General features: G+C 40.3%; 1 protein-coding gene across 1 annotated transcript; it reads right to left on the reverse strand.

Annotated features, from left to right (window-relative positions):
* Positions 1-1368: 1368 nt before the first annotated feature.
* Positions 1369-6015, reverse strand: LOC116708241 (uncharacterized). The gene is made up of 2 exons (XM_032546094.1): positions 2436-6015; positions 1369-2399 (listed from the first exon to the last, which is right to left on the reverse strand). The coding sequence occupies exons 1-2, from the start codon at positions 2697-2699 to the stop codon at positions 1557-1559; spliced, it is 1107 nt and encodes a 368-aa protein (XP_032401985.1). The 5' UTR covers positions 2700-6015; the 3' UTR covers positions 1369-1556.
* Between the last annotated feature and the right edge of the window lie 16363 nt (positions 6016-22378).

A 22378-nucleotide genomic window follows, 5' to 3' on the forward strand; every position in this document is an offset into this window, starting at 1 on the left:
CAGAAACATTTCACTCCATTATGAAGATACAATAAGATCTCTGCAGAGAGACTTAGCTAGGAAAAGTCCCAGAGCAAAAAATAAGAAGTCCTTACAGGTCAAAGACTCTTTGACATGTGGCAGGAAGAGAAAAGGCATGTGACAAAAGCGTACATGATGTTTTAAACTGAAAACCATGTAGAATTTCTTTTAAAAGAATGTTAAAAGTGAGGTATTAAACTTTTTTTTTAAAATTGTGTTATATCATTCCCTCATCAAGAAAGTGTTTTGTTTTGACACAAAGTCTCCCCCAGACAGAGCCAGCAGACTACCAGCAGCAATCTGCAAACACCTGTTGTCAAACACAGATATGATACATAGTAAATGTTTTTAATTATCTTTTAGATGTAAGGCATTTTTATAACAGTTGAAGGTATAGTTAGTTGATTGTGCAATGAAAAGGCACTTTGTGTGTGGAAATGACATAATACACCCCCTTTAATTATCTCATTTGTTTTGTGACTCATGGGAGTTGAGAGCTTCATTTATTCCTTTTCTGTAAATTATTTATAAAGACAACTGACTTCATCAACACATACAAATAAGGTAGTTCAACTTTTTGTGAGAAGTAACACAGTTACTCCCAAAGTATGAGCACATCTTGTCACAACAAAGATTATTAACACTAATAAAAAGAAACTATTTGTTTTTCCTACATGTGAATATGTTGCTGCATTTAGGTCAGAGAGGAGCCAACAGAAGCACACAGATGGCTGGTGAGCAGAAAGTTTGCTGCTAATTAGGAGCAGAATATCTCTGTGTTTGATGAGTCTAAAAAAAGTCTAAAATCACCATCAGAGGTATGTATAACAAAGATGGTATGTAAGTTTTTTTTTCTTTTCTGACTGAGACTCACCTAACAAAAATATCAGAGCAGTCACATTCATATTAACTAAATAATAAAAAAAAACTATCACACACTCAACATTACATTTACACTAATGTGATGCGATGTCTTTCATATTTTCAGCATAATTTTGCATGTGTCGCATATGTGGCTGGAATCATTAAAGAGGGGATATAAGCAGCAGGAAACATTCAACTATCGTTACCTTACTGCAACCAATTAATTGCAACGTTTAACCCTAATTTAAGGTTGACAGTGAAAGTTAAGGGAGACATCTATATTAACTTACAACGTTTATATTTTAGCTTCCTAAAATGCAACCCCCGCCCCAAATACGTTAGATATATAAAATCTGTGAAAAGGCATGTTTTCCAAGAGTAATTTGGAATTTTTATTCACAGAAAAATCTGCGAATTGGTGAATCGATGAATATTGAGACATGATAATATTTCAATCTGGAGAGACTCACACAGAGAAGAAAATAGCAGTTAAAAAGATTTAATGGTACAATTTCTTTGGCGCTCGGACCCGGCAGAAGACCGTGAGCCGAGGATCGCCGTGAGCAGGCGGTCTGCTCGGCGAGCTCGGGATAGTCTTCCCCCCGGGACCGAAACTGGTGGTGGAGCGGAGCTTGGAGAGGAAGAGCACAAGGGATCCTGGAGGACGACCCTCATGGTGAAGGTGGAGAAGGGGAGGAGGTGGGTCGAAGCACGGCTGACGAGCAGGAAGACCCCAGGGTAGCTTGGACTTTTGAAGGTGTCTTTGGACGACGATTGGCTGGAGCGGCGTGAAGCTCTGGTCCGGATTGGCTGCGGTCGGGCGTAGTGATTAGATGATGTGGTGAAGCTGGTCGAGTCTCCCAGTTTGAATTTTCGCCAAGGCTCCATTTCAATCTGGAGAGACTCACACAGAGAAGAAAATAGCAGTTAAAAAGATTTAATGGTACAATTTCTTTGGCGCTCGGACCCGGCAGAAGACTGTGAGCCGAGGATCGCGGTGAGCAGGCGGTCTGCTCGGCGAGCTCGGGATAGTCTTCCCCCCAAAAGAGGGAGCCGGGCCGAGGCCTGGCTGGCCTGCAGTCAGATGACTGATAGGCGCACCACGTTGGTTGGGGCCTGCAGTCTGACGAGACTGATAGGCGTCGGTTGGGCCTGCAGTCTGACGAGACTGATAGGCGTCGGTTGGGCCTGCAGTCTGACGAGACTGATAGGCGTCGGTTGGGGCCTGCAGCTCGGCGAGACTGATAGGCGTCAGTCGGGGCCTGCAGTCGATGAGACTGATAGGCGACGGTAGGGCCTGCAGCTTGGCGAGACTGATAGGCGTCGGTCGGGCCTGCAATCTGACAGGACTGATAGGCGTCGGTAGGGCCTGCAGTCTGACGGGACTGATAGGCGTCGGTAGGGCCTGCAGTCTGACAAGATTGATAGGCGTCGGTAGGGCCTGCAGTCTGCCGAAACTGATAGGCGTCAGTCGGGCCTGCAGCCTGACGAGACTGATAGGCGTGGGTCGGGGCCTGCAGTCTGCCGAACTGATAGGCGTCAGTCAGGGCCTGCAGTCTGACGAGACTGATAGGCGATAGGGCCCGCACGCTGGCGGGACTGATGGCGAAGCAGCGTGATGGACTGCGAGGCCAAGCCGGCAGGGCTGAGGGCCTGTTGGGCCCTGCTAGCTTCCCTAGGTGTGAAAGAAATGTTAGAGGTGACTGTAGCGGCCTCTCGGAATGGACAGCCAGATGCAGGGAGTTCCGAACGGGTGCAGTCTTGACCTTTCTTGTCAGACACAGTGAAAACTGTAGCATAAATAAAGGATACATAATGTATAAATAAACATAAATGTTCACAAAACACAATTGCGCACATTCCTACCTCATTCTGCTTTCCAAGAGCGCTATTTTACAAATGTTCTTTTTCTTCAGGCTCTAACGCTTACTCTGCGTGGTTAGCGAAACAGGAAGTGCCTAACACAAAATACGCAAAGAAGAAATCTACCGCTCTTCAAAATAAAGCACAAATCAACCACTAAGTGTCACTGTGGGACCAATGAACAAAAAGAAGAATTTCACCATTTAGTAGCTATTTACAATGACTAGGGCTCCACCACCAGTTATTTGGAGAGATGCTCACCTGCAGACATTGCATGTGGAGCTTCGAGCACAGCTGAAAGATTTGGTAGGATATAGGATGAGAAGGCCGGGGATGACCAGCGGCCGAGCTGAAGGAGAGAAGCTGAAGGGACGCCTGACGATGGCGATGAGGCAACGCCTATTCTAAAAGAATGGCCCGAGAAGTGGCAAGGGGGAGGATCTCAGCTGAGATCAGTCTGAGGTGGCAGATGAAACGGGCAGCGGTTGTAGTGGTCAGGGAAGAATTTAGTATCGAGTTAGATAGTCTCTAACTGATTGAATACTTTAGATGCAGTGTGAACTCACTCCGTATCTGAAATCCATAGAAGGCTAGGAGGAAAGCGCATGAGTGGAGCTCTGATGTAGGGGACGAAGGCGCCGGATTGGTGTGCAGTGATGAGATTCCCAAGTGATGGGAATGAGATGGGTTTCCAGCTATCAGGATTAGAGGAGCTATGCTTAGAAATCCCTTGAGAAGAAATTCACAGCGGGGTTCGACTAGACTAGATGACCAGACTAGACTAGATGATGTGGTAGGTTGCTAAAGCTTAGCGTGAAAGTTGCTTCCAGCGAGCAGACTGCGGATGTAGGAAAGAACTGAAGAAGGGAAGCTGTAGGAATGCTTTGCACGGAGGCAGATGTGGGAGTTATAACTGGACCTGGAGGGACAGACTGGCTGCCTGTGATCTGCTGTAATATGATTAAGTTGTACGGATATACGAATCCTGCTTAACTAATTAATTAATTAATGCAACTACGGATGAATGCGTGGATGTAATTCTCGAAATCCTGGAGTGTTTTTATCTTATGCTGGGGGCAATGAGACGAAGTTGGATCGCTAAATAATAGGGGCCTGTAAATCCCCCAAAAGCTCTTTAGAGAACGCAAGGAAAAGGGTAGAACAAGTCAGGATTCCTACTGCGCGGTAGACTAGAGCACGTACACGAGACCGAGAGTCAACGTCGGGCCGGAGTTTAGTTTCCTGCCAATGAGGATCGCCATACGTCCTGCTCCAACGGCTGGTAGCGACCGACAGAAAGGGATTACCGAAACGCTTTTAGGTAATCGGCCACATAACAGGGAAGTTAGATCTTCGTGAGCCATATTGCCAGCGACGGTCCGGCTTGGTGGTAAGCAGTCGGAGTATCGGGGAACGGGAGGCTTGTTTTATACGAGCGAGCTTTGTGGTCGGCTACGACTAGCTCCAGCGGTAATTACTGACCATTCATTTACCAGAAGAACGTTGGCTGGTTTTATCCCGTCATGTGTATCGAACTGACGGCTGTACAGATGACGCTGACCACCTAGCGCGCATGTCTGCGTACCAACTGTGTGTATGCCTCCTTGATATGGGTCGGAACCAATGGATGACGAGGAAAGAAAGCTGTCAGAGCGAGCGGCGTTGTGAACTATGAATCACTTGAAAGAGGACTCGTGAAGTTTGTATCGCTGTGCAGGTGAAGCTAACTGTTCGAGGGTGGAGGTTAAGATTGACGACTGGAAAGTACGCAGATGAGATCCGGTCTGCTGGCTGCGATGAAGCTGCAAAATTAGAGAGCCTACGAGCGGCTTCTGATGATCAGACTACTCGGGGTGCGACATAGGCCCGACTGAGGGGGAAGGAGAACCATCCTCCCCACATTGTGCACCAGGAGCGGCCCCGTGATTGATGGTGCTGCTAAGGTGTGTGTGCGTGACTGTTTCTCCCCGTGTATGTCGGCTGCCTGGGTGGCTTGTGTTCCTGATTGCTCAACTGAGATCGTCAAGCCATCTACGGTCAATGGCTGGGATTGCGGTTGTTGTGGATGCTGGACCTACTAATGAAGCCATTCGTGTGTTCCTGCAGCATTGTTACGTTTCCACCTGGTTCACCAGATGATAAGCGCGGATCTAGGTAGGCTGCGTCTCTGCTCTCGGGTAATCTACCTGCTGGGTCCATAGTTAAGGTATTTTCTCTTTCAGATACCTGATGACTGCACCATTTTGGAGCTGCAGCGCTCGGACGCTCTGCCATCTGTGTGGATGGGCTGCTTGCATGGATCTGGAGTAGAAGGGGCAGCACGGCTTTTTTTTTTTTTTTTTTTTTTTTTTTACAGAAAAGAGAAATTGTAAATAAAAGATTGCCCATAACTCCGTTTGTTTTCAGGTGCGTTTTATATGAAACTTTAGGCGGATCCCCTCTACTAGTCATGAAAAGCTTTAAGAAAATGGTGCTGCGATTAGGAGACCAGCGGCAGCTGGGGCGGAGGCCAGAATGAGCTGAAATGCAAACTGGAACTACTGACAGAATTTGGAGCGATCTTAGCAACAGAGGGAAGAGAGGGCTACGGCGGCCTGAGCGGGGAACTAACGGAACGAGCTAGTCGCGACCCTGGAAATGCCAAGACTGACCGGCGATAGGAGGCGTGGTAAACATGAGTTAAAGGCGCTGGTGCGCTGACAGAGACGTAAAGCGAAGGGAGAATGAACTAGTCAGGAGCAGGTACGTCTTACCTAGACGACGCCCAATGGGCGCAAATGAAGCTGCGGGTTGATGAGGCTGACAAGCCAGCTGCGAGCCGAGATAGGTGGAGGTGGGCGTAGCGGTCTGATGCGACGTCCTCTCGGAGGTGAACTGGGAGAGACGATCGGGCAACGGATCGAGTCCATGGTGGGACGAGCAGGAAGAGCCGACGTGCGTCGGTGCAGCCACGGCAGATCGTGGAGACAACCAGCGCTTGCTGCGGGGGACAGCACCAATGAGCCGCAGCAGCCTATGGTGAGCCGGAGCGGGGAACCGGGCAGATAGCGGAGGACTGCGACGTCAACGAGGGGAGGACGGAAAATTCCGCTCGTCGTCGCCGATGGAGGCCGAAGGAAGGCGTGATGAGGGCGGTTAGATTGGTGAGGAGTAGCGGGGAGTCGACAGGAGCGCAGCCGGTCGGTGAGGGATACTCCCTGGATCTGGGCGGACGGAAGGCAGCTGAAACTTGTTGACTGAATGTCGGAGAGGTAGGAGAAGCGTTCACGTAGGGTCGAAGCACGGCTGACGAGCAGGAAGACCCCAGGGTAGCTTGGACTTTTGAAGGTGTCTTTGGACGACGATTGGCTGGAGCGGCGTGAAGCTCCGGTCCGGATTGGCTGCGGTCGGGCGTAGTGATTAGATGATGTGGTGAAGCTGGTCGAGTCTCCCAGTTTGAATTTTCGCCAAGGCTCCATAACTAGTGTGCTAATTATTTTAACCTTTATGCTTATTTTAAGTGTAAAGGACTTATTTTAAAACCCAATATTTGGTCTTTAAATCAATAGACAGTAATTATTATAAAGTCCTGTCTATAAAATAAAATTCATATGTTTTGACTGCATGGTGGCACTGCAGCTGGTACTGTTGTATTGCACCAGGAAGGTTTTACTGAAGCCTTCATGTTAGACAGACAGGCGGCCGGACGGATGCTAAGACTGTTCAATTCACTCTTCTCAGTCTGATTTGTTTTTCCCTGACAGTCTTATTTTTGACAAACAAAATGAGCCATGGTTCTAAACTTAGCAGCTTACAGGGGCTGCTCTGGGTTGGCTCTTAAGTGGAGTGACTCCGATGTCCTGGCCAGATTTTGTGGGAGCAGATGTTTATGCATTCCTAAAAATTTAATGTAGAAAAAAAAAGGATTTCCACCACTTTCACTCTTTTAATGAAGGGAGTGTTTGCTGAACACATCTTGTTATCGTCTTGTTTGACTCACAGTAAAAAAAATTTACACTATGGGAATGACCTTCTTTTGTTAATTGGACAAGAGGAACAATGCTACACAGATAATCCAACCCAAAGCAGCACAGGGGCCAAATTCTAGACCTGAAACCCAGAGAGATTTGGCAAAAAACTCCTTGTGAATCTTTCTTTAGTCATAAGCAAAGGCCTGATCTCTGCATTAATTTTAATCTTTTCCTGTTTTCTCTTTTGAAGTGGTTTATTTGTAGAGGCATCTGCATGTAGACAAGGACGCTTCAATCGTTTACAACACTTTTGTCATCTCCCTCATGATAGATCCTAGTATATCAGAACGTTCTGGACGATTTCAAGGTAGCCTTCTTTCCAAAGATCTGTCTTCCTACAGATCTATGTAGGATGCTGTGTATGTGTGTGTGTCGTTTCTGTACCTTTACAGTCAATTTCAGCATGGCTCGAAAGATTAAATAGTGAAAGATTAAATCAGCTTCGTCATCAGTTTTTGGGGAACTTTGCTTGTTCAGAGCAAACCTTCCCAGCCTGGTTAGTTTGTTCTTTGGGAACGGATGAAAATTTATTCCAAAATAAATCGCTCTCATCCTGCCTTCTGTACAAAAGAATAAGCTTAAAAAGCTAATTTATTACTATTATTATTATTGTTATTGTTATTATTAACTGGTCAGTGATGTAATCCCGTCTTTGCACTGGATTAAGACACTTTATGATCTTAACTATAAAAATGTCTGAGCGGCATTGGATCACAGAAATGTTGGAAAGTGTGTTTTCAATTTAAAAGGCTGTTATGATTTTACCTTTCTGGTTTTACATACGTCCTACCCTGTGTGGGGGAGTGTAAGGGATTGGTGTGTGGGCGTGTGTTTGTAAGTGTGTTTTTCTTGTGGCAGCACGATAAAAGACAGATGTCAAAGTTTGACAGAGACAGAATGGAGAGGAGGAGAATAGGACAGTCTCGGCCGAGTTACTTGGAGTGGGTGGAGAAGGAGAATTGGAGATAGCAGCAGAGTGGCACATGTATAATTGACAGCCTGTGCTTCCTCACCATAGAGTTTATGACATTTTTCCTGTGTAATCTACTTTCTTGGCCAGCAGACAAGATGGTAGCAGGCTGGGGCTGTGAGTCGACTGCAGGGATGGAAATGGCAGAGTGGAGAATAGGTTTGGCAGGGAGAACGTGAAGTGCAGAAAATGCCAAGGCAGCCTTGACATTCTTTTTTTTTTACTTCAGCGTTACAGTTTTAGCAGGAGCAGGACTGTCACTGATAAAGGCTGCAAGGATGTTAGGTATGGGGCTGAGTAGAAACCATTGCTGGTGTTTTGTTTCAGTGTTGTGGGTGGGTTCTAAATTTCTGTTGGCATAAATGATGGAAGAGGAAAGTGAATGCACCACCTCAGCACCAAACACTGAAGATTATAGATATAGAAGTGTATGGGTTTGTAAACAAAATATTGGTGGGCATCTGCTTTACAGGCATTTCGCCCACTATAGTAATTACTAAGATCCAGAACCAGTGATGCAGAGAAGTGTGATGGAGCTAATAAGTTAAACTGTCAGGTGTCTGACTGCCTTAAAGGTTTTAGTTCAGAAAGCTATTAGAAGGAAGTGGCCATATTTCAGAATTATTTTTGGCTTAATACAAGAGTTGAAGAAAACCTATGGAGAACTGAAGTAGGCATACACACAGGTTTACAAATAACTTCACCCCAGAAACACTCCAGCTCATTCTGGGGTGTCCCACGGCATTCCCAGGCCACAAGGGAAGTAATCTCCTGATTAAGATTAACCTCTGCCAGATTCTCAGTTGACTTTCAAAATGCAAAAGGAAGTGAGACAGACAAACACAAACCAGAGAGGAGGTAATTTAAAGCTAAAGTAGCTTCAAAGGAGGGACAGTACTTTCCTGGAAGAAGTTCTTGTCTGACAAGCATTGTGAACTGGACATACATGGAAAACTTCCAAATCGAGGTGCAAAGGGTGTACTGACATCATTCGTTACACCTCTATTTGCAAAGAGATGCAAATAGAGGTATCCAAATCATGGGACTCTTTTTGATGCCAGGAAGCCCTGTCTCTTTTGAAGAGACTCATTTCAACCTCTTATAACTGAGATCTTTTATTTTTTCAGCTGCGACCCACTTCTCATGTTCACAGGTCATAATTGGTACATAAAACGTTTAGTAAAATAAGTTCTTTTTTCTTGGCCTGGGTGTTTTTCCACTATGATAAGACAGTTTCAAGAAAAAGTTAGAAATGTGGGACAATGTGCAACAAACTTCAGGGGTTCAATAGGTTGTTGTTGATAGGTCAAGATGTTCTGATTAAAGGTGCCTTTAAACAGAACATCTTGACCTCTGTGTCTGCTAAGAGCTTTCAAAAATCAATGACTTGTTGTTTTGAGTAAGCATGCTTTAACAGAGTAGAATGTTTTGTTGCATGCAAGTTCCAGTGTGAACAACACAAAAAGGTCAATGTGGTGTTTTGCCCTGACCACAAACCTATATGACACAAATGCATATGATCAATGCTAAAGCTTTGTACCACTGGAATGTTTTCTAGTCTGATTACAGAATTTTTTTTTACAGTTTTGTCAGGAAAGGATTTTCTTCGCGTTTTTGTTCTATTCCCATCAACACACTGACACCTTTGTAAATTGATTAATCAGTTTAAGTAGCAGTCTTGCAGAAGAGAAGGAAGCAGGGTTTTCACATTCTCTTTGAAAATGAACACCTGAAAAGTGTTGCATGAGTATTTTAATTAAGATCAGGGATGTAGCCAAGAGCCCAAGTGGAATTTTGGAGTAGCTGCCAAGATCCACAACCTAAGTGAGAGAATCTATGAAAATGATTGGTTGTTTCACATCACAAATTTGGCTGTTTTAGGAGTTTGGCAGGAAGAAAACAATGAGAGGATCCTTCTGCAGTTTGATATCGATCATTGATCATAATGGGTAAGGATTATGTCCCTGACTTCATCGTCTCTTTGTGGCCATGCATCCAGAGAGAGATTAAAAGAGAAGCAAAAAAGGCAGAAGAAGTTGATTAAGTGTTTGCAAACAACTGATGGTGTCATCCAAGACGCGTTACTTTAATGTACAGTCTCTGCTGCCTGGATATTGAGCTGTTTGCATTTTGCATCAGTTGTGAGTACAACTGGTTGTCTGGGGGATCTTGCCAGAGGGAAAAAAAAGGACCTTTCTTGTTTTTACTTTCAAGTGTAATCATGTGGACTTTGCTAAATGTTTTTGGAAAGTTGTTTTTTTTAGCTAAGATGCAGCTTTTTGCAAGTGAATGTGCAGCTCTTGTGTGAGTCAAAGGATGTTAGACGTGGTTGGGGATCTGTGATGCTGTGGGATTGTTTCCCTTTCCAATGACTATTTGCATGGCACCTGCAAATATTTCAAGTATCAGAAGATTTGAAAATAAAACAAACAAACAAAAAACTATAACCTTTATCAGAAAACTGAATATTGGTGTGACAGAAGGTTAGCGATCTAAAACAAAAGACCAAATCAAACAAAAATGGTTTCCCACACACAATGTATTCCTTCTTCAGAGGAAAACTGTAGGAAGAATACTTAAATAAAATGTACAATTTCTGAAATTGTCAATGTGAGATTAAACTACTGCATGTTTTTTTTTTTACACATCTTTACACGGTGCCCAATATTTGTTAAAGGCGCTGCAGTTAAGTGAAATACACTTCACATTCAGGTTCCCCACACTGTGAAACTTAAAGCATTTGAGCTACCTGTCTTCCATTTGTCAGCCTTTATTTGAGAGTTCAGTGGCAAATTACACCAAACCCATCAAGTAGATTAATTAGATTCTTTTGTCTTTTTCAGCACCTCTTTGCCTACACCTTCTTCTCACATCTGCTCTCACCCACTTTTCATTTTATTTTCACTTTGCTGTTTGTGTAATTCAGTACATTGGGGATTGTCTCTCTTCTCTCTTTTTTTTAACCTATCTGTGACATCTTGCACATTTTTTCTATCATCTGTTTCTTGTTTTATATCAGTGCTGCCTGATTTTCCGGTTTCACTGCCTTGCCCCCCTTTCCTCCACCCTCGGTTTTAGCTTTCTCACATTAAACTCATCAGATGTCTAACTATAGAACTGAGCTCTAATGATTTATGATTGTTCTACACCCACGGTCCCACTGCGTTCATTAGGTGTTGGAATTCTTTACACCTTTGGAAAACTCCCCCATGAAATGGAGCACTTGTCTGCAAACTAAGAAAACTGCGCAAGTGGAAAGATACATCATGCAAATTTAAATGCAAGAATTTACCATGCATGAAAAAATATTTGCCTTATTGTTATTAAATAATCAATGTTTAAGCTTTCTTTTTAGAGTATTTTTGGTTAAAAAAAAAAAAAAAGCCTATTGCATTTGTCTGAAATTAACTTGTGTTGATTATCTGAAAGCTTGAACTCTGATAACACAACAGAAACAAAGCAAATCCATAAGCATCCAAATAGTTTTTCATAAACCTGTGCATTTATCAAGTTCACAGTATCATTTCTCTTTTGCTATAAAAGAGGGCAAACAAAAATGTATAAATCTACTGCTTTTATTATCAATAAATATGAAGGTGTTCCAGAATTCTGTATATATGTTTCCTTTGAGGTTAAAGCTGATGCTGTTAAAATATACTAATATTTTCTCAACAGCGTTAAGTCAACAAAAACACAGTTTGATTCTTTTGAGCTGGCCTGTGTGAGCACCAAAACAAATTCCTGATGAAAAGCAAACATTTTAATCAAATATGTTCAGTTTTCTGCCTTAAGTGAAAGAACTTACCCCCTGGCAGACTGGAGATGGTTATTTGATTTTTGAAAATCAAGCAATTGCTCTGTCTTGTTTTCTCACAACATGTCATCCATTGAAAGTCTGAGATTGGTTCGGCTTGACTGGAGAAAGTAATTTACACAACCAGAAAATTATTTTATTTAGTTAGCAGAGAAGTGGATGTCTCCCCAAGTCTTTTGCTGTGTAAAAGGGCAGATAAAGGGACTGCAGCAATGATGGTTTTAATAAGAAAGCACCACATAACCACACAGAGCACCATTGGTACAACCAGGCAGACTCCAATAGTGCAAATCACAGCTCTTGTTTCCCTCGAGATTAAGAGTACTCCAGAATAATCTTCATTAATATTGATAATAATATTGATATGATAACAAACAGTTTGGTCTACCTCTTTACCGTATCAACTGGACAGGACATGATGGTGAAAACAACCTTACACCTAATGAAACTGTCCTCCTCTTTCAGTATCCCTGAAGTGGTCAATATGCCCTGTATCCACATATCTATTTAATTCCTGCAACATAAAAAACAAATGACCTCGCACACACCTACGCCTCAAAACAGACAGAGCAACTCAGATTTGAGACGCTGACTCTAGTCACTCTTAAGTCGGAAAAATAAAAGACTTTATTTAGTGTTACCCTAACTCAACTCAAACTTGTGTCTTAAAGTCTTCCAATCTGACTTTGACTCTTGGTCTGACACTAAAGTCTTAATAACAGTTTTTAGCTCATGTACTGGAGTGAGTATTGGAGCTACTTTTGTTTGTGTGTTGTTCTAATCTCTTGCTGTAACATTACAAATAAATGCAATGCCTGCTCTGTTTATTCAGAAGTTTACCACAGTTTCTCATTCATTATATTATAATTTATACCTTAAACATTTTACTACTTGGATTTGAGAACAAAAGTTTTAAATATAGAGTAAGAAAGTAGTTTCCCAATTTTGCTAAAAGCTCGCTAGCTTAGAGTGAGGAAAGAAAACCTTTCAAACCTTATTTAATGAAACTATAGCCAAAAGTGTGGACATGCCTCCACGGAGGAATTTCTTACAATGCTTATTTTATTCAGAATTAAAAACATCCATAGTAATATTATCCTGTAAAGTTATGTGTTATTTGTATATAAAACTATAGTATTCAAATTTAATGGCCCTCCAATTACCCAAGGGTCATTCAGCATTTTTTCAACCAGTATATATCAATCAATCAATCAAATTTTATTTGTATAGCACATTTCAGCAGCAAGACATTTCAAAGTGCTTTACATCATTACAAACACAGAAACACAATGCAATATAGAATCAATAATCAAAACAAAGCATTAAGTCAAATTCCATCCATAAATTTGTAATTGATTACATTTCAAATACAATTCTAAACAGGTGGGTTTTTAGTTGAGATTTAAAAGAAGTCAGTGTTTGAGCTGTTTTACAGTTTTCTGGAAGTTTGTTCCAAATTTGTGGTGCATAGATGCTGAAAGCTGCTTCTCCTCGTTTGGTTCTGGTTCTGGGGATGCAGAGCAGACCAGAACTGGAAGACCTGAGAGGTCTGGAAGGTTCATACAACAACAGCAGATCTTTAATGTATTGTGGTGCTAAGCCGTTCAGTGATTTATAAACTAACAACAGTATTTTAAAGTCTATTCTTTGAGCTACAGGGAGCCAGTGGAGGGACTTTAAAACTGGTGTTATGTGCTCTATCTTCCTGGTTTTAGTGAGAACGCGAGCAGCAGCATTCTGGATCAGCTGCAGCTGTTTGATTAATTTGATTAATATACAATTCATCTGACTCCTCATAACTAAATGAATGATTATGTGAACACTTAATACAATGCAACTATTACAATGATATGTTTTTGCTTTAATTTTCTTTTTAACAAACATTCAAGACCATGCACATTGCCTGATCAACATTTCTAATATTGTACACATGGTGGGTTTTTTACATTTACTCTTGACCTGATGGTGCATTTTGTTCACACCTTCAAAAAGTGTGAAAGGAGGAGCTGTTAAGGTAGAAAAAATATAACTCCATATTAGAAGGGTGTGAATAGTTTTTCTAAGTACAAGTTAAGAGAACAGTACTATGTGGGAAACGAGCAGTTACTCAGTGGTTTAGATAAAGGTGCATCATTGGTTTCTATTTAGGACACATCACACCATGCTACGTATCAGAGAATGATCTATTTGGACATACAGCACTTTGGTAATACCATGGATTATGTTATGCATCATAGACAGACCAGGAAATAGCTATGAAACAAACACACTATGTTTATCTTGTTTGACACCATTCTAAGATATATAACTCAGACTTGAGTGTGAGATCATTGCCGTTTTCAGCCTGGGACAGGGCTTTTGACCTCAGCTCTGATGTTCCTATAAAAGTCTGGAGAGGAATCAGTCGACTCATGTCTTCTTGAAGATACAATATGTAAATTTTATTTTTTTAAAACGTGTGTTTTTCACATGTGTTAAAACCATCATTACGTCGCAACAGATAATCTTTGAAAAGATTGAGCTCCTCCACCTCCTTCCTGTGCTGCTATTGCCGTCTGAAGAAATGCATCATTCCCAGTCAAAAACAACCAATCAGAGTCAGGAGGACGGGTGGTTAGCAGGCTCTGGCAGGCTTTGATTGGTTGTTTCTCGTTATAGCTGGGAGCATTGGGAGAAGACAGAGGAGCTTAATTTTCTTCATAGATGATCTGTCTCACACCACACTGTCACAACTTAGTAATAGTTTTAACAAATATGAAAAAACACTCATTTTAAAAAAGTTACACACTGGAGCTGTAATCAGAAAAGAAACACAAAGTTTTGGAAATATTGATATGATTTTTGTATATCTCTCACTTTCTTGTCTGCCACTCTTTCTATTCAAGGTTTTCCTCTTCCAAATATTCCAGGTATGTGCTGTTCACTGGTGTTGACTTCACTTCATTCTTCAGTTTTGCATACTCTGCATACTGTGGTTTTGGATTGTTGATGATATCCAGGTGAATGGCCATAAGGCCTACTATCTTTAAAGAGTGATTGAATGCCATCTTCCATTATTGCACTATTACTGTTAATGCACTTTTTAAAAAAAAACAACTACTGTTCTTTCGACCTTTTCTTTCTTCTCCTTCTCCCCCATTAGGACATGTTTGGAGTGAAGGTTTGCCTTTCCCTGAGTGGAGTTGACATGTGTGTTTTCTCTTCTATTGTGAGTTTACTAAGTAGCTCTTTCATTAATTCGATAAGAGATAGTATCAGGTGAATCTAGTATATCTGACCTCAACTCTGCTTTCTGTCTCCCTGAGAGAATCATTCTGTTTTTCAGTCTTGCTCAGTTCTGTTTATTGCTCATGAAATCTCAAAATGATGACAAGAACGTTGAAGGATAAAACTGGGTAAAGACACACTAAAGCTGCCCTGTCGATTGTTTGGAGCACTCTGCAGAGTTTAAAGGTTTGCAGCCAATGTGAGTCAAGGAGAAAAGCCACTGGAAAGCAAGAATCCATTGACTTATATAAATAGGTTTAAAATAAATTCGGTGCAATAACAGATTTGCAACACAAAGCATCACTCCAGGTATGCTTTTGATGAGGACATAACATTATATCATACTATAAATCCCAAAAAGTTGATTTTACATTATACCTCCATTTTAGACTGACCTAGCATGTAACTACATTAACAAACTTAATTGCAAAAATAAATCATCTTACATAGTTAAAAAACTTTAAATAAAATGTCCTAATTTAAAAATAAAGTAGTTATAAAAAAAGAAATAACTGAACATAATTATATATTTTTTTAATACAAATGCAGTTGAATGTGTCTTTAAAACATGCTGCAGTGTAGCTAATTGTTCTGGCTTTTTCCTATTCAAACCTCCTGGATTGGTACGTCTTTTGGGATTGGATCTAAACCCAACTATCCTGGCCTGCTCCAAACCTTCTTCTTTACTTATTATTCCAACAAACAGTGACTAAACCCCGTTCTTGTTTTCTCTTCACCTTTCATGTTCCAACTTGAAACATTTTATGAATGTCACTCTTTGTTAAGCTCGGCAGGTAATTTTAAGGACTGCAACACTCTACTTTGTCTAACTCATTTATTTCTGTTGACAGCATTATTAAAACTTTAAACTCATTTGCATAAGTAATCGGCCTAAATTTGCAGACCTGTAAAGATTTAATATGGCAGCCGCTAATTGGAAAGTAGGAGTAAATAAGGAACTAATAGAGGTTGAGTTTTGCTTTGTCTTTTTGCACAAGACTGAAACAGGGAGGGCCCTCACAGACTGGGACAGATTAACTTGTTTTGTTTTTTGGGCTCAGATGAGACATATGAAGCGGGTTAATTGCCTTGGCCCAGCTGGTAATAGTGGAGGATTGGTCTAAAGCATATAATCGTTCAAATTCTCGCTCTTCCCACACCGAGCCGTGAGGCAGATAAAGATGCTATTCAGGCCCACAATTCAACCGATGTTTACCTGCTGTGTTTACACCAGACCTGACAGAAGCAGGAGATGAGGGGGGGAAAAGGAAGAACTTGCCCATATTTATAGCAATCCCGTCTCTTCAAACGTTTACTACCCTGCTCCATACACACAAACATACATTCACATCCTCGTGAATCAATGTTGATTCATTTTCAAACCTCCAGCCGCATACTGATGCCAGCAAACAGACATGCATTAGCTTCACAGGCCAGGGGAGCACGGTTCATTGTGAGTCCTGCTGTTGCAGAAATGGAAATTTTAATGAAGTGAGCACAGCAATGGAGGCCGCCCCTCGCTGCCTGGTGTGGGAGAATGGCACTTTATTCACGCTGTCCAAGAACGGTCCAGTGATCTTATTAAAGATAGAAGCTAAAACTCCTGTCAACAACTCCCCCTTTCAACCTATTTGTGCTTATAGACTCCGTCAGTAAACATAAAACATGATGAATTTTTTCAAATTTTAACTCATTTCTTTTGCTTGCTCTAGTTTTCTGAGGAAGATTACAGAATGCAAACTTCGTTTGACCATAAATCAGTGAAACCAAATCAACCTTTACTGAAAATAAAACCAAAAGTGTGACAACAGCTCCGTCAAATTGATTTTTATTACAAACTACACGGAACTATAAGCTATTGTTCCTTTTAAAGCTTTTAACTTGAGTACAATTATTAAAACACAGAGTGATGGAAAGTCAAAGGCAAACATCTTTTCTCAAAAAAAAAAGACAAAATTACTGCATCTGAGAAAAAAAAGAGGTAACGTTGACACTTTATACTCATTGTAGCACACTCATAAAAGTAAGAGGGTGAGTGAGACTGTTAAAAGATAAAATCTTATCATTGTTCCTGTTGAAAAGTCAGCATTTTGGACAGGAAATACTCTAAATGGCACATTCACAGAGTACCATCTGTGTGGTGAGAAATTTGAAACAATGTAAAAAAGAAAATGTGCCTTCCACCAGACAAAAAAATAATTAAAAAAAATGTACACACATTATCAAGATCCTGATCTCATCAGAAAACGAGTTAGTGGAAACATTTGTCCACGTCTGCCAACTTTTCACAACCCAATGAGAATTTCTGCAGCTGTGTCTGTAAATGAAGAAGTTTCATACATGATGACATTAGCTTTTAAAATCTTGTGAAAACGTGACAATTTTGAAATGGTGGGGTACTTTCCAAAGTGCCCTACTGCACCTTGGAAAGTACTGTGGGGTAAATGTTAAGAAATCGAAACTGAGATCTATGTCACCATAGAACAAGATTAGAGTGTAAATTAAGAGACTGATGTGTTACCACCTGCTTGTGTTTGGTTGGCAGTCTTGCTTGATCTCTTTGGTGTACAGGTTGGGATAACATCAGACGTTGTCATGGTCATCCTCCTGTGTAAATACATAGCCATCGTTTTGGCATCAAAAAGAGCTAACGCTTATAACTTACAAAACCCTACTAAATATACTCTCTCATGTAAAGACCAACATTAATATGCATATTCTCTAGTTATCATCACAGGCTAATAAGTTATGTTGCGATAGTGTCACCTATTTGTCTTGCATGCTCTAAAAATATGAAATTATCATTATTTAGACTTCAGAATGTTTTTGCTACTGTTGTCATTGGGAGTTTTGCAGGACAGATGTTCCCACTGCTGAGGAAAGTGTTACTCTCCACTGGATATAATTTTAACATCAAGATGAACTGAAAAGATGCAGACCAAAGAAAATAGCAGGTGCTCCATCTATCAATAAGCTCAATTAAGTGGCAAGAAGTATGTCTGAATGAGGCTTTCAGTCTTAAACATGGTAGTGGTATTCTAAGGCTGTGGGACTGTTTTCCTACCTGTGATATTGGTTCATTGTGCACAGTGGATGAAGTAGGACAACTGCTTCCAAAATTCTAATTTTATCTAAAAAAAATCAAAAGCTAACTGGTTGAAACATGAACACAATGAGTGATTAAAAAAAAACACATCAAAACTGGATAGACTGGAGAAAGCAGGAAAGCATTAAGCTTCTAGGTTACAAACCAAACTTTTACTGTTTGTCCTTATTCCTAAGTGCTACATGGGAATTTGAATAATATCATTCAGTCTTTTATTATTTAATATCAGCAATCTTTTACCAAATTACATTTTAATGTAACATCTAAAGACTGCGATAGGCTTATTCATATTTTGAAAATTGATCAACTCTCTACTGCATTAGAAATATAAATATGCATCTAAGATCTAAATGAAATAGTAAAGATTCAAACTTGTTGAAGATTTAATGTCTTTGTAATGACTAAGTTAACACTTGTTTGTCGCTGTCTTCATATGTCCTCTCCTTCACTATATATTGCACTAAATATGATCTGGGGGCTCTTCTTCACTCTAAGCTAAAGAATTTGTATTATTATTGATAAATCATCATATAAAATTACACTAATTTAAAATGTTATGTACCAAAGTTTTTAAAAGAATATATTAAAGTTACCGATTTTACTATTCGTCTACTCAGAAAAAAGGAACATTTTTATAAAAGGATGATTTTAATATGACGTTCACGCTGATGTTGGATTTGCGTAATATAGAACCAAGAATACTAGACACCCCCTCTAAAAAGACCTGTAGCTCCATATCTTAGTTCAAATACCAAACATACCTTAATATGCTTTATTATGCACAGTGGAAATCGTCTTAGCACCACCACAAAACCAATATCTGTCTTCCTTATCTCCGGTCTTGAGAATACAGCCGATCAGCCCCAAGAAAAATAAAAGGCACTTCCAGATTGGCTGTTTTGCAAACCCCAGCCAAAAGTATGTCAGGTAGCTAGTTATCTCAGACTCCCAATCTGCATTTTCTTTCAAATGTTTTAGATATTCACAACAGAAAATTCCATCAATATTGAACAAATAGGCAAAGTTCCCCAGTACATAGCTTTAGTTGAAGAAAACATTCAATATCCCTAATATTCAACATACTTGAAAATAAAATATTGTTAGAAGTTGGCCTGCTCTTATTCAGTTCTAATGATTTCTACACTTCAAACTGATGATCACAGCAAACAGATTTGTTTTTGAATTTCCTGCTGAACTGGGTTCGGTTTTCACAAGTTGATTAAGATCTGCAATTTTTTGGTTCATGCAGTTGGCATGTCATTTAATTTGTCATGCAAGCTCTTGGATTTTTTATTTTTTTGAGCAAGTAGCAGTAATCTTTGATACTGAAAACTGATGCAAGTTTAATTTCAAGAATCGACCACACCCACACAGAGAGAGATATGTTTTTTATTTCGCTGTTACTTAAACAAATGCCAGATTACTCAACAAGGAAACTCTAAAATGAAGAGAAGCAACACCTAAAAACAAAAAATATAATTTTACTTCATCTAACATGCTTTTTAAGTATGCATATTTGTTCTCATCCACCCCTACCATCATCCTCTGTGGGGTACAACTACATGTTTGACTCTGTTTGGCATCACAATCATGAGTTGTGTAAACTCCCACCTGCCTTATTGGATTTTGAAATGCAGATTAGTATTATTTGATGTTATTTGAAAGTAATATCAGCTGATAAAGACTAAATTTATGGTTATTGGTTTGATATAAAGTCATGCTAACTTGGTGCTCTTGGGAGCCCCCTGGTGTGGGTCCCTGAGCAGTTGCCTAACTCCATATGCCTTGGGCAGGCTCTACCTATAGCTTTCATTTAGCACAGTTATTGCATGTTTCTTTATTTTTATTCACCTGCCAGCACCTGTGTAAGTGTTTGTGAACATTAACGCCACCCATATCATTAGATGTTGCTTAGTTAGCTGGCTGAATACTGAGGGAAAGCCTCAAAGATTTATTTCTCATTTTAACAAAAAGAAAGGGTCAATATTATATATTTTGGAGGCACACATTTTATAGCACAATCAAGTAACAATGTTACCTTCAACAGATATTAAAAAATGCGTCCTGACACCTTGAAACTGATCTCTGTCTGAGGTCAGTTGCTACATATCCGGTCAGGTTTCACTGTCTGAGTCTTCAAGTTCCACATTTCCATAAACATTGACAATCTAGATGTAAAGAAAAGACATACCATACAGGTGCATTATGTTTATTCTAAATAAATTTGGAATAAATTTGCAGTAATGACTGCCTCAATTTTGAAGAACTGATGCCTAAAATACTTTTGTCTTATTTATTACAAAGACAACAAACTATCTTGTTACTTCCTCATGTTTGTTGTCTGCTCACATTATATAATCATGCAACTCACTAACAGCCCACTAACACACATTGGATGTGTGCATTCTGTCCTCACAAAAGAAAATGGGCACTAATATAAAACGTGTAGGTGATGTGATGTGATGCGTTCGGGTGTTTGGGTTTCAGAGAAAACTTGGGTAACTATGCAAATCAGCAACAGCTGTGGAACTTAGCAAGTAGAACAAAGAAAACTAACTGGGGCAGGCAGGAAGAAAGCAGCGCCTAGCAAAATGTTGCCCTGTGTTTAGACCGAGACAAACCTTATATGTTTGAAAAGTGAGTTTATGTTGGTTAATTCGACAATTATGTATTTAACAAATGTGAAGGCTTACATTAATTTAGGTAAATAATTCAGTTAGTTTTGATACTCTTTTTTTTATAGTGTACTGGAATAAATATCACTGCAATGCTCTAGTGTAAAACTTCCAAGATTTCTTCTCTTCTAATTGCCAACAAAGTGAAGGTAGAGACTGAAAAATCAACTTCTATCTATGTGAAAATCAACTTTCTCAGAATACCGAAGACTCTAGTCTAGCACTCCCCTCTGTAAGGTTGCATGTCAGCTTGCGCTTGCGGTGTTTATCACATTGATCAAGATCTAAACAGAGGTGTAAGAGAAACAGTGTAGAATGAATATGAACCTCACCTCTAATGTTGAGCTTTTGCTGGGGATTTGGGATTTTCTATTGCTTGTATGTTACTTTTAGATCTCTTCTGTGCTGTTTTTCCCATTTATTGGTTAACTGGTTCCCCTGTAGTCTTGCTGATTGTACCAGCTGTGCCTCGGTCTACGATTATGTTCCGTAGGTATTTAGTCTTTTGGTTTTGTGTCCTGGGGCGTGGGTTCCTTGTTGATTCAGTTTGTCATTTGAGTTTCCCTGAGCTACCAGTTCACAAGTCTGTGTCAGTTCATGATCCCACTTGAAGTAATTAAAGAAGTTGAGTTTCTCATCTCAGCTGGCTGCCTGAGTGGCTGCGTTCTTCTCAGTGACTAAAATCATGATACCTTTTTGTTGTCATTAAAATATTAGAATTTGATTCCCAAAAAGGATGAAGTTAAAAACTAGAAACATAAAATTTACATACATTTCTTGTAATGTCTTATCTCTTACAATGGTGAATAGGACAAAAAAAGGTCTTTTGTGGCTAACAGTTTCAGTCATTTGGCGACAACTTGTCTGCCCTTTTCTTCCTTTGCCTGTCTTCCTTTTCTTCGAACGCCTCTTCTTAGAACTCACTTTAAACATTTCCCCTGATTTGTGCTTGCAGCGTTACGCTTTGTTTGTAACCACAAATTTGGCAGGAACTGATGATACATGACAGTTATGAGGCTGTTGGTAACTACAGCTATAGGTAAAAATCTATATACTTGCACTTGGATGACCTTGTGTTTAATATTACAAATTCAAGTTAACCTGTTAACCAGACTGCAAAAGAAGAAATGCATTCACATTGTGGCCTTCAACTGAGATGTGAAATTTTATATTCTTTATCACATATTTTATCAACAAACACTTCAATTCATGTAAATCTTCAGTTTGGGTGAATAAAGTCAGACTAATGTACAGTTCTTGTAAATTGTTTGCAAGGTTAGGTGTTACTTTATGTATTTTGTCAATATCCATCAATAGTCTTAACTAGCTTATCCTTGCAGGGGGTGCTGGTGCCTATCTCCAGGGTCAAATGGGCAATCACAGGCCAACAGAGAAACACACAGAACAAGCAACCTGTGGGAGGAACCTGGAGTGCCTCAAGAGGTACCACACATGCACACGCAAACACCCCCCCCCCTCCATGTAGCAAGATCAGATCCCGTGATAAAATTCTTGCTGCAACTGCGCTCCCTCTTCTGTGCGCAGAAGAGTGAGCTGATTTGACGACTGTTGTCGTCAAGTGAACTGGCAGCAAAGCACCTGTACGATGCTGCATCTAGCAAAGAACAGTGAACTAGAACAGTGAGCTAGTTCTCAAATAGATGAGAACTAGCTCACTGAAAATCAGTATATTATGTATGGAGAGTTTTACAGAAAAAAGTACACTGAATGATCTAAAATACTGGCAGAATTGTCTCTACAAGTCCGCAGGTGTAGTAGGCATACTGT

This window comes from Xiphophorus hellerii, chromosome 18 (genome assembly GCF_003331165.1).
Source record: "Xiphophorus hellerii strain 12219 chromosome 18, Xiphophorus_hellerii-4.1, whole genome shotgun sequence".
Lineage (NCBI taxonomy): Eukaryota > Metazoa > Chordata > Actinopteri > Cyprinodontiformes > Poeciliidae > Xiphophorus > Xiphophorus hellerii.